We start from the raw sequence: 13,840 nt of genomic DNA, 5'->3' as shown, positions 1-13,840 counted from the left end.
ACCTAAAATGAGATGTTGCCTCACTCAAAATGCCCTTTGTCAGAACAGTAGCCTCTTGAAGATGACCGCAAAATACCTCCAAAGGTAAGAATGGATGATGTCCTCATCTGAACACGGCAATCAGTCGGGCCCAATCAAGGCAGTTTTTGATTGATCATAATCAGATTTATTAAAGACAACTGTCTCACCAATCAGTTGTGTTCTGTCTAGGGATGGGTATTGATAAGATTTTATTGATATCGATGCCATTATTGATGCCGCTTATCGATCCGATTCCTTATTGATTCCCTTATCGATAACTCTTGTGAATTTTCTGTGTACTAAAAGTAGGGTTTACAGGTTTTCTGTGTCAACAACATTTTAAATTGGTCACTGGATCCTTGATCTCTGGACATAAATAAAAATAAATCTGCAGGTTTTTTCAAAAACATTTCCTTTCAGACATTTTGGCATGAATGTCTCTCCATACCTCTGAGCTGAGCTCAGCTGGCTGCTGCACATCAGCGCAGGACGTCTCGTTTTGGGAGGAAAAAACGTTTTGATCGATTGCAGTTTGTTTGCATTACAACATTTGGAAAGAGGTGTCATTTGATTTAAACGGTGTTTCGCTTTGAAGTTATTAATTCCGACTGGACTCTATCGTTCTATCATTTCTTTCTTCCAACAAGACAGGAGTCCCAGTTTGTGACTTTAATCCACACAAAACTGATTCACAATTGACACATTCAGGGATGAAAGTGGTGAAAAACAAAAAAAGCTGAAACCCAAAATTACCCCCCAACACCACCCACACGAAAATGCAGACACCACACCGCACCCACTGCAGACAATAAACTGCAGTGGGTGCAGCATCCATTTTGGTGAGGAAAAAAAAAAACAACTTATTCAATTTCATTCCAGTAGTATTCTGTCCTTACTAGGATGCAGCAGTTTTCTAGCTTGGCAGATAGTTGTGGAGGAAATCACTGAAGAAATGAACACAATTGAAAATATGGTTTGACCAAAACAAGTTGTCATTAAACTTAAATAAAACAGGGATGAAGTGGAGGTGTACGAGTCACTAGGTGTTCACAGGAAACAGTTATTTATTTCTATATGTATTTATTTATTTTCATTGTTGGTTGGTTTTATCTTTTCTGTTGTTTTGTTTCATCAGGTTCTTTTTGTCTCTTTCTCTAAAATTGTATTGTAGCATTATTAATTATGAGTTATTATAACTATTATTGTTCAAAATCAAATCAAATCAATTTTATTTATATAGCACCAAATCACAACAGTTGCCCCAAGGCGCTTTATATTGCAAGGCAAAAGCCATACAATAATTACAGAAAAACCCAATGGTCAAAACGACCCCCTATGAGCAAGCACTTGGCGACAGTGGGAAGGAAAAACTCCCTTTTAACAGGAAGAAACCTCCAGCAACAACCTTATTGTTGTTACTATTATTATTAATATATGAATAAAAATAAATTATTATTAATATATGAATAAAAAAAAAAAAAAAAATACAATTAGACTCTTTTATGACAACGAACGCTGAGCCATTAATTACTATGCAGAAAACAAATGCACACACACGTGCTGAGATGTGAACATCTTAATGCTAACTTTAACATTGAAAACACCATAGACATGCTAACGCGTTAGCATCGGTCCTGTTTTTAAGTTATGAAATACAGCTATCAACTGTTTCAGAACACCATAACAGGTTGGTTTAACATACAAAAAGGTAAATATTACTCACAGATGTATGCTCTTTAGGGTTTTAGCAGGGGAAAATTAAAATAAAGCAAAATACAACAATGAATCACTGAAGCAGCAGATTGAAGCACTGCTTCGATATGCGAATCACTGCTTCGATTGGTTCAAGGCAAAGCCGCGCTGCAGAAACGGTTGATTACAGACCCACTGCAGGGTCTGTAATTAATGTAGAGAAATTATCCTTTTCCTGACAAACATCCCCAAAAACAACGGCCACTCTGAAGGACTGATAAGGGAATCGTTAAGCAAAAAGGTTATTGATGTCGGTGGATCGAATCATTTCTTAACGATACCCGAAAGGAACCGGTTCCCGATTCCCATCCCTAGTTCTGTCTCTGTCCATTGAAGAAGTGCTGTGCTGATGGCGCTGTTGCCACCACCAGCTTTAGCTGCTGTGGCCACCATGCTAAACATACCAAAAGCACATTCACATTCTGCCTCGCTTTGAATACACACTAAATCTTACACTCAAGTAGTGTTTTCCACATGAATACACAAGTGTTTCTTGCTCTTATCAGTGTTGTACTATTAACAGTCCTGTAGCTACAGTCAAAAGACCCCCACCCCCTTTTTTGGGGGGGTGGGGGGTGTTGTGAAGAGCCTCTTTTGAAGATATTTTTCCCTATAATAATAATAATAAGAAGAAGAAGAAGAATATAGAAGAATATAATAATAATAAGAAGAAGAAGAAGAATATAGAAGAATATAATAATAATAATAATAGCAGTATTAACAATGTTAGAATACCAGTAAAGGGGTAGTACTAATTATGAGCATGAATAGATATTTTAGAAAAATTAAAAATGACTTTGTTATTGTGTAACAGAGTTTAAATAATTACAAACATTAAAGAGCAGCTTAGGGTAAAGTTAGTTTGCTTTCTTAATGTATTACAGAGCTGTTCATTTTTTAAGCAAATGCATTTGATTGACTTGCATTGCAGTGCGTTCTATGCAAGTGTATTATCCAGGAAAATACAAGTATCACGTTAGGAATCCTTGTCAGTAGATGCTCAATAATGACATGGATTGGGGATACAAATAAAATTAAATAAAATAGATATAAGAATATAAAATACAATTACAACATTGTTTGAGGAAGTTTTGTATTTGTCAGTACAATTACAGTTAGTTACTTTTACATTTTTCCATATTAAACTTGAGTCTTTTGTTTTCTTTCTTTTCTCTCCATGTACAGTGTGGGACTCCCTGAAGTTACCTCTCTTATACGGTGCATCAGCCTCACTAGGTAATAAAACAATCATCTTCTGATGTTGTGAGCCGTTATCTAACATTTACAGATCCTCTTTCTGCTACTTTTCGAGCATTTTTAAGGCTAAAGCAAGTCGTGCTTATTGTCTAGATTAGCAACTGGACGATGAGCACTAATATTAAGGTATGTGGTTACTAGTAAGAAGTATGACTTACAGTTCTTGACAGAATTATTCCTACTCCTATATTTTGAGGGCAGAATTTAAAATATGGACATTTAAAATATGTTGTAAAATGAATTCAAATGGAAGCATTTTTTAATCAGAATATTTTTCTAACAACAATAATACAAAATGATTTGACAAAGTGAAATAAAAAATAGATATATAAAATTCCTGCTGGACAGTTAATGGCACACTTTGATGAATTTCCAGAAAATCCTCAATTTTATAGACGATTTCTCTAAGATAAATCGGGATAAATGTATGACCATTTCTACAGCGGGTAAAATAAGTATTGAAAACATCATCATTTTTCTTAGTGAATATATTTGTAAAGATGATGTTGCATGAAATTTTCATCAGCTGTTGGTAACAACCCAAGTAATTCGTAGAAGAAAGGAAACCAAAAATAACAATAAGTACAGAATTTAAATTATGTGTAATAAAATGGAATGGCACAAGGGAAAAAATATTTACTGAAATGTTTTTAATACTTTGTACAAAAGCCTTTGTTGGTAATGACAGCTTCAAGCCACCCCTTGTATGGAGAAACTAGTCACATGTGTTGCTAAGGTTTGATTTTGGCCCATTCTTCCACACAGTCTTCAAATTCTGAAGGTTTCGTGGACCTCTTCTATGAAATCTGATCTTTAGTTTTTTCCATACATTACTAATTGACTCAAGTCAAGTGATGGGCTGGGCCATTCCAGCAGCTTTAGTTTCATTTTTTTGAAACCAGTTGATAGTTTCCTTGGCTGTGTGTTTGGGATCAGTCTTTTGAGAACTGTCTACTCCACACAGATTTACCATAGAGTGCCATACTGTTTGTATTTCTTTATAATTGATGTAAATAAAGTCCAAGACATATTCACTGACTTCGAAATGTTCATGTATCCATCCCCTGACTTGACTGAAGAAAGTTTCAATGACACCCATCTCTAGCGAGCAACAGTTAGCCTTGGTAAGCAAGTAAGAGTTGCTGTCTATACAGACTTTTTCTGCAAGATTTTTACTGGTTGTCAGTAGAGGCTCTAAAATTTGAGACGGTATCTCTGTCACCATGTTATTTTTTGTCTGACGTACAGAGACTATCCTGATCCAAATGTGAACTGTTTACATGAGTGATTTTTGAAAACAATGCTTGGAAAATAGTTTGTTTTTAGGTATGATTATGCATCATCCTACATTTTCATAACTGAGACACTTGACTTACTGTATTTGTGAGTTTCAATCAAACTGACTAGAAATACAAAGTACTGATGCCTCCTAAATTTGAGCAAGCGGATCTGCGAGCATCCTCTATCTAATCTAATAATTTTTTTTGTCTGCTGGGAGACACTCGCAAAACCAGTGCAACATCTCTGATGCAGAGTCTGCAGAGGTTGATTTAAAGTGACTCTTTCAACACACTCTGCCTTGATGTTCCATGCAATATTCTGCGCAGAGGGGTGGCAACTGCACAAGCACTGCCACTGTTTCATTCCTTGGAATGCCCACCCCATGTATTTTAATAAAATGTCTGAGTTCATCACAAATAAAAAAATAAATCACAAATAATTCACCTGTTTAGTGCCAGATGGTGCGAAATCTATTCCACCTTGTCGGCAACCCTCATACGGCAAACTTTGAAATTGACGTCATTTTCATGCAGCTACTACCAGCACACACTGATGATGTCACCACAGGCAAGACAAGAAAAATGTTGTGAAAAGTCATTATTTTGTGCTTTTTATGTTGTGTTGAGGTCACAAAATTAATTTAGTGTGAACATTTAATCAGCTTTAATAGTAAGTTAATTTAATTTCGGGTGGGTATTTAACCAACTTTCATTAAATTCATTCAGTAATTCGCCTCATTTCGGGTGGGTATTTAACCAACTTTCATTAAATTCATTCAGTAATTCGCCTCATTTCAGAAGAAAAATATTTTCTATCTGATAAAAATATCATTGCTAAATAAATCAATACTACACGTAGCTGTCACTTTTATGCCTGGGGCTGGGGTAAAACTCAGTAAAAAACATAAACAAATGCACGAGTAAGTGTACAGCGGCGACGCCTTCCAAATATAGAAGGTGCGCCCTAATGAATCTAACATGGCAACGAACCTTAGGTGAAATAAATCAGAGGAAAAGAGCCAGTTGAAGCCAGTGACGGGATTATTTAACCCAGAAACTTTGGAAGCTTTAATGGAATTGCTTAATTTCCTGTTTTCTTTAGAAAGATGAACCTAAAAGCAAAAGTGTACTGCTATGTGTGTGTTTTCAGTTATTGTCCCCGTATGAGGACATTCTGCTTTCAGTTGTAGATAGGAAACGCCACCAGCTTATGACGAATAGTCCCACTGTGTACATCGATTTAAAAAAAAAAAACTGTACAGTGAGATTTTATGAGATGCTGTAATTTCTGCAAAACTAAAACAAACTTAAATTGACAAAATATTGAAGGGAGTATGGCTCAACACATCATGTGACATAGCCTCCCCCAAAAAAAGAACACTGAACACACTGCACAGTAAATTCATCTCAACGGTAATTATAAGAGATGGAATCCAATTTCTAAATGTTTAATGAAAAAGAAAGTTTACATTTACAGTAGTGTTCAGAATGGTAGTAGTGCTATGTGACTAAAAAGATTAATCCAGGTTTTGAGTATATTTCTTATTGTTACATGGGAAACAAGGAACCAGTAGATTCAGTAGATGCTCACAAATCCAACAAGACCAAGCATTCATGATATGCACACTCTTAAGGCTATGAAATTGGGCTATTGGTAAAAAAAAAAGTAGAAAAGGGGGTGTTCACAATAATAGTAGCATCTGCTGTTGATGCTACAAACTCAAAACTATTATGTTCAAACTGCTTTTTTTAGCAATCCTGTGAATCACTAAACTAGTATTTAGTTGTAGAACCACAGTTTTTCATGATTTCTTCACATCTGCGAGGCATTAATTTTGTTGGTTTGGAACCAAGATTTTGCATGGTTTACTATTGTGCTTTGGGTCATTGTCTTGTTGAAACACCCATTTCAAGGGCATGCCCTCTTCAGCATAAGGCAACATGACCTCTTCAAGTATTTTGACATATCCAAACTGATCCATGATACCTGGTATGCGATATATAGGCCCAACACCATAGTAGGAGAAACATGCCCATATCATGATGCTTGCACCACCATGCTTCACTGTCTTCACTGTGAACTGTGGCTTGAATTCAGAGTTTGGGGGTCGTCTCACAAACTGTGCGGCCCTTGGACCCAAAAAGAACAGTTTTACTCTCCACAAAATATTCCTCCATTTCTCTTTAGGCCAGTTGATGTGTTCTTTGGCAAATTGTAACCTCTTCTGCACGTCTTTTATTTAACAGAGGGACTTTGCGGGGGATTCTTGCAAATACATTAGCTTCACACAGGCGTCTTCTGTCACAGCACTCACAGGTAACTCCAGACTGTCTTTGATCATCCTGGAGCTGATCAGTGGGTGAGCCTTTGCCATTCTGGTTATTCTTCTATCCATTTTGATGGTTGTTTTCCGTTTTCTTCCATGCGTCTCTGTTTTTGTCCATTTTAAAGCATTGGATATCATTGTAGATGAACAGCCTATAATTTTTTGCACCTGCGTATAGGTTTTCCCCTCTCCAATCAACTTTTTAATCAAACTACGCTGTTCTTCTGAACAATGTCTTGAACGTCCCATTTTCCTCAGGCTTTCAAAGAGAAAAGCATGTTCAACAGGTGCTGGCTTCATCCTTACATAGGGGACACCTGATTCACACCTGTTTGTTCCACAAAATTGATGAACTCACTGACTGAATGCCACACTACTATTATTGTGAACACCCCCTTTTCTACTTTTTTTTTACTAATAGCCCAATTTCATAGCCTTAAGAGTGTGCATATCATGAATGCTTGGTCTTGTTCAATTTGTGAGAATCTACTGAATCTACTGATACCTTGTTTCCCATGTAACAATAAGAAATATACTCAAAACCTGGATTAATCTTTTTAGTCACATAGCACTACTATTATTCTGAACACTAATGTATAATTTGTGTTAGTGTCAGTCAGCAGCTCTCACGCTGTTCACTGATTAAAGCTACTGTATGTAAAAGCCAAACTTGTACCAAACCGCAACGTCTAACCGCAAATATGAACTGAACCGTAACTTGTACTATGACGCCCCTAGTGGATGCACCAAAATTTTGCAAAGGCAGGAACACATTTGCTCAACTGTTACACGTGAATAGATTTTGTCAAATTTAATGATGCTTCATTGTTATGATAGTATTCAGTAACAAAGCCGCGCTCCACCAAAAATTCCGCAGAACTGTTCCAACAAGAAACTGATGTACTTTGTAGTAAAGCATGAGACCATGTGTACCACACAGATACATTAACTTCCCATGTTAACATTTGGGTGAGGATAGCTCCTGCTAGCGAGCCTAGTTGTTAAAATGTATTGTCGTTCCTATGCTAGTGCCATGTAGTTAGTTCATAACCAGTATGAGCACTTGGTTTCAGTGCAGAAGGTTCCCAATTCAAATCTCACCCCTCCTCATTTCTCCATGTTATGTGGACTTGCGTCAGGAAGGGCATCTGGTGTAAAATTTGTGCCAAATCAATGTGCAGACCCACCTCTGATCTGCTGTGGTGACCCCAAGTGAAAACAAGGGAGCAGCCGAAGGGACTTACTTAGTCATGTAATGAATATATAAAATCTTTTATTTTATTTAAATTCTAACTATTCATATATGACTCTTAAGTCTACATCGGAAACAGGTCCTACGAGAACTCAGTATGACACTGTGCTGCAAGCTCGGCCTGTTCCACAAAACCATCCATCCATCCATTTTCTTCTGCTTTATCCGGAGTCGGGTCGCGGGGGCAGCAGCTCAAGCAAAGCTGCCCAGACCTCCCGATCCACACACACCTCCTCCAGCTCCTCCGGGGGAACCCCAAGGCATTCCCAAGCCAGCCGAGAGATGTAGTCCCTCCAGCGTGTCCTGGGTCTTCCCCGGGGCCTCCTCCCAGTGGGACGTGCCCAGAACACCTCTCCAGCGAGGCGTCCAGGGGGCATGCAGAAAACATGCCCGAGCCACCTCAACTGACTCCTTTCGACGACCTCCATGTTCCACAAAACCACTTGGAATAAATCTGCTTTTCCCTTGTATAACTTCAGTATTAAATACAATTAAAGTCATGTTTTTTATGTTGTAAGCACTATGTGTTTTGGAGAGTAGGAACTTTACTGAGAAGCTTCATCTTTTTTTGTTTTTTAAGCTGCTGCACAAAGGGGCCCACCCCACAGTGATGATGCAGTGCTGCAAAACCTCGTTTGTATACAGATTTACAGTGGCTTGCAAAAGTATTCAGCCCCTTGGTATTTCATGCATTTAATTTGTTTATGGCATTTCAGATACATAAAGAAAATCAGGCTTCGCAATATAAAAAATTCAAAAATTATCTTCCTTAGACTCAAACTGAAAGTAAATCTCTACAATTTGATATAAATTAAATAAAAATATAAAAGCCAAGGTGATGGGTTGCATAAGTAATCAGCCCCTTTGGTATAATACCTGTAAATAATCAGTTTAATTGCCAGTTTGCTTCAGACAAGTCAGGGGATGGATACATGAACATTTCCAAGTCACTGAATATGTCTTGAACTTTATTTACATCCGTTATGAAGAAATACAAACAGGTTGGTACTCTATGGTAAATCTGTGTGGAGTAAACGGTTCTCAAAACCTGAGTGACTGTGCAAGAAGGAGAAGAGTGAGGAAAGCCATTAAGACACCCAGACAACCTGGAAGAGTTTACAGGCTTCTGTGGCTGTGATTGGAGAAATTGTGCATAGTGCATATTTTGCATTTTGTATCCCTAGTTATACAGCTTCAGGATGAAGTGGGACAGAGGAGGGTTTTCTTTCACCAAAACATCAAATCTAGGCTTACATATCAGATGTACCTTCTGGAAAATTGTAGCTGACGTTTCAGGTCTTCTTTTTAATAACACCCTCCTCTGTCCCACTTCATCATGAAGCTGTATAACTGCGGATACAAAATGCAAAATATGCACTATGCACAATTTCTCCAATCACAAGCAGAGAAGCCTGTAACTTCTTCAGGGTTGTCTGGGTGTTTTGGTGGCTTTCCTCACTCTTCTCCTTCTTGCACACTCACTCAGTTTTTGAGAACTGTCTGCTCCACACAGATTTACCCTAGAGTGCCATACTGTTTGTATTTCTTTATAACAGATGTAAATAAAGTCCAAGACATATTCATTGACTTGGAAATGTTCATGTATCCATCGCCTGACTTGTCTGAAAAAACTGGCAATTAAACTAATAATTTACTGGTATTATACCAGAGAGGCTGATTACTTATGCAACCCATTATCATGGCTTCTATATTTTTAATTCATTTATATCTAGTTGAAGAAATTTACTTTCAGTTTGAGTTTAAGGAAGATCATTTTAGAATTTTTTTTTTTTTTTTTTTTTTTTTGAGAAGCCTGATTTACTTTTTGTATTTGAAATGCCATAAACGAATTAAAATGGGTGAAATACCAAGGGGCTGAATACTTTTGCAAGCCTGTGTGTGTGTGTGTGTGTGTGTGTGTGTGTGTGTGTGTGTGTGTGTGTGTGTGTGTGTGTGTGTGTGTGTGTGTGTGTGTGTGTGTGTGTGTGAGGCGGGAACTGACTGGAGGACTGCGTTTCATTCCTGTGTAACTTTGTGTGTCTCCAGGTGTGGGTCTCTTCTCCCTGGTTCTGGGTCTGGTTTGCGCCCAGTGTTGCTGTCGCAACACCACACACACTCCTCGCTCCCGCAACAAACTCATGGACCTGGAGATGGACTGACAAACAATTTCCCCCCTGCACACACACTGCAGCGCTCACAGGAAACACTACACACACAACAGACACACATCTATAGATGATTTCTGGGACACTCAGTTATTTCCAATGGATGGACATTGGGAGTAAGTTGATAAATCGCTAAGGAATTGGAATCTTTTTGGAGTGCTTTCAGAGGGGCTCAGGATTTCTTCATCGCCACAGTGGAGATTCTGGCTTTTGGTTTTTGCCTTTGAGACTTTTGTTTCTCTGAAGGTCCAGTGAAATCTGTGCCACCCCCACTGGGTTTTATGCAGACGTATTTGCTCCCAGTCACAAGATGTGACAGCAGGGACGTACCAGAGTTTAGTCTTTTTAAAGAATGACAAGTTTGTCAGACGTCACTGCCATTTCACTGCTACAGTAACCTTTGGGAAAACCATAATGGACCACAACAGACCTGCTGCCACTGTAGACACTAGGAATAACAAATGAAGAGCTCAGGCTGGACTACTTGCTTTTTTCTTTTTTGTATGCCAAGGCTCAATGTAAAGTGCAGCCATTTTGTGTCACCCATGGGCCCAGTGAAATCACCTGTTCAATTTTCTTTTTTAGGAAACATGGATAATTCAGGAGATATTGGCCGAAGTGGAATATCATGTTCAGACTGTATATCGTTGCGTGGTGCGGCACCACCCGGAGGCTGTGTTCAGTCTTCGGCGTTACATCACTGCCCTCACACGAAAGCTGTTGTGTATTTGCTGTGAACAACTGTTTAGGCATGGAGCCTGAATCTTATTTCAGTGGAGACCATGTTCACCTCCAGCAGGTGTCACCTGAACAGAATCCTCCCAGTGCTTTCAACTAGAGAGCTATTGCACTACAAGTACCAGCCCAGAGTATTCCTACCTTAAAAAAGTGAACATTATTTACCTTTATTCAACAGCTCTAGTTGTTTTTTAATAAGAGATTTTAAAAGGAGACATTTTTTAAGCTTTACAAATAAATATGCAGTTAGTGTGTTGGTGTGTGAGATATATTCTACATGGTGCCAATATTTGTACTAATAAAGGTGTGCTCGGTTTATGTCAACAAATCAACACTTGAACAGCCACAGTACTGTGGTGCCATCAAGCATTCTTCTTTTATAAATATTCAAATGTGTATTCGCCTGATGTTTTGGGAGTCTTGTGGATTTCATGCGTTGTGTGAGTGTTGTATTGCAGGACGTAAGAAACTAAGAGGCGCATGTTTTATTTTACATCTCTGGAATGATGTCACTACCAAGCAACAGAAGACTTCCGGCAAGAGTCCTGGAGAACGTGCAGGTTTTCTAACTCATTTCCACACTGCTCTGGGCTCTTACTTTTCTGTTGTGACTGCCAACCACATGGTCACGTCTGTTATGATGTCTGAGTTTGCTCATCCTATGAGGATGAGCTTATGACATAATGAAGCCCCTGGTCCATTGTGTTTATAGAGCCAGATACCTTTGCAGGAGAATGACTGTCCAAGTCCTTTAGTGTCCTGGTGCTTCCTGTGTTACTATATGGTTGTGAGACATAGATGTTAACCACTGACTTGAGCATGTTCATGTTTTGTACCAGGTGTCTTTGGAGAATTTTTAGGTACCGTTGAAATTTCTTTGTGTCAAGTGAACGGTACTCAGGGAGATTATCACTTATATTGTGAGGGAACATCCACTATGACATCTTGGTCATGTAGTGCCTTTCTCAGGGCATGGTCCAGCTTGTGGGTGCCTCATTGTTGAGGACCCCAGATACTGGAAAAGGCCAAGAGGACCTTCACATTTCTCCTGGCTGTGGCAGACAGATTGCTACTCTTGGAAGGCTGTCTGCTAAGGTCATTGTCGATCAGGACCTGTGTTGGATGCGCCATGTGGCACCAGTGCACGTTTCCAGACCTGACCTGTTTACGGTTCCTGATTCAGACAAGAAGATCAGTCAACTCAACATATGTTTAAAGTCCACGTGTGCTGAGCTTACTTTTAATACCAAGGATGACACCAGGGAGACTTTACTAGTTTATTTCTTGCTCAAATGAAACGGTAAACCTTCCAACAACTGCAAAGCAATCGTATTTGTATTTTTTTTTTTTTTTTTTTGGTGGTTTGTTTTTGCGTTGATTTTTTTTGTTTTTGTTAATGGTACAGTAAATGATTTTTTTTTTTTTTTGCCACTATATATTGCATAAACAGTTTTACAAGACAGTTTGTTTTTAAATATGGTTGGCCAGCCTCCCATTCCGTACTCTGAGCAGAAGGAACAGCAGCTGAAGCCTTTTAACAGGTGGAACAGCTTTTGGAAAAAGCCAGACAGGTACGGATTCTAGTCAGACCCCCATCATTGGTCAGATGCATTTTTAGGCTCTAAATGTGGGTTTTGGACATATTTCCAGTAAGTAGCTGTAGTCCATCACCGTAAAAAATAAATAAACAGAGCTATGCGTAGTGAGTGCTACAGTGTTTTTGTGAACAATGGATGGGCCATGTTTTCATAGGGTGGTACTCGCATGCACAAAACGTGCACACAGAAAGTAGAGCAAGAAAGTAAAGATGGGACAGCAGAAGGTTCCATTAAGCCACTACATCCTTACATAGGAAGTTGTTTGCTGCTGTATTTATGTTTAAGATCACACATGGAGCACCTTGAAATAATAAACGGGCTAACATACTGAAAGGTGTGCCAACTTGTATACAAACCTTACAATCCCATCATGATGAGGCGGACATGCTGTACGGTTTTTCAAATTTCACAAGACTATTTTGTTTCTACTAAAATCCAGGAGATATAATGTTAGTTTATTTTTGTAATGTTGCAAAGTTGCAGCTAATTTTAATGAAGAGAACATATTTACCTGGGGGAATACCATAAAAAAAAATGTTTTGTTTTCTTCTAATTCCATCGTAGTGAGAGTGCAGGAGAAAGCATGTGCGCATGCGTGAGGTTTTGAGATTACTTGTGCCCTGACCCACTTGCGAACGTCTGTAAAACATCTATTGTAAATCTCTTCAGAGGTATTGTCTGGTTTCAAAACAGCTTTTTTAGATTGATGTGTTTTCCGCCATCTTGGTTTATTTTCTTTGAGTGACCAGCCAGCTGACTTCATGCTGCTTTTCTTTGCTCTGTCTGGCTGCCGCTGTGTGCTTCCCAGCATCCCTCACACAAATTGGGAGGAAGCCTCCATGTGATCTGTGACATCACTACCAAATGTACGAGATGACACCTCATCACTTGAATTTCTCCCCTTCAGGGGGTGATATTTGAAATTGTTTCCAGACAGCACAATTTTTCCATATCGGCAGTATCATATTACACTGGTCAACGTTTTTTTTTTTTTTCCTTGCATGGACTTTGAGAACTGATTTAGGGTAATTTTGCAGTGCTGAATCCAAATCTCGGCTCAGATTTCCTCTTTCACAAAACGTTTTTGGCAGTCTGCATGTTCTGTATTGATGTGTTATACAAAACTTGCTCATTCACTCATGAGTTTGATGCCACTAATCGTGCACAAAAGCAGCTTCCAAAGCATAGTTTTTAAACCAGGTTTGCGAAATGTGAACAAGAGCTGTAATATCATTTATGGCGCCAAAGAGGTGTGCAAGGCTGCAGCTTTTGCTTCAATGCTTGATATGAGAAATATGTTTTCATATCTCAAAAACATGATGTGATTGGCAAAAACTAACACCAGATTCGGATTCAGCACCCCCCAAATTGCAAAAATCCATTGAAAAACTCCATGCAAAAAAAAATCGTGTTGACCAGTGTTATGGATCACTTATTTAAATGCTAAGGA

General features: G+C 38.7%; 1 protein-coding gene across 1 annotated transcript in view; it reads left to right on the top strand.

Moving 5' to 3' along the window:
* si:ch211-132g1.7 (prostaglandin F2 receptor negative regulator) overlaps positions 1–12,149 on the top strand; it is a 317,262-nt gene extending 305,113 nt beyond the window's left edge. Inside the window, exons 14-15 of the mRNA XM_034173857.1 lie at positions 2,959–3,009; positions 9,936–12,149. Of these exons, the coding sequence (XP_034029748.1) occupies positions 2,959–3,009; positions 9,936–10,048 (164 nt within the window). The 3' untranslated portion in view covers positions 10,049–12,149. The remainder of the gene's footprint in view (positions 1–2,958; positions 3,010–9,935) is intronic.
* The last annotated feature ends 1,691 nt before the right edge of the window (positions 12,150–13,840 follow it).

Source organism: Thalassophryne amazonica, chromosome 1 (genome assembly GCF_902500255.1).
Source record: "Thalassophryne amazonica chromosome 1, fThaAma1.1, whole genome shotgun sequence".
NCBI lineage: Eukaryota > Metazoa > Chordata > Actinopteri > Batrachoidiformes > Batrachoididae > Thalassophryne > Thalassophryne amazonica.
This window is presented reverse-complemented; position numbering and strand designations above follow the sequence as displayed.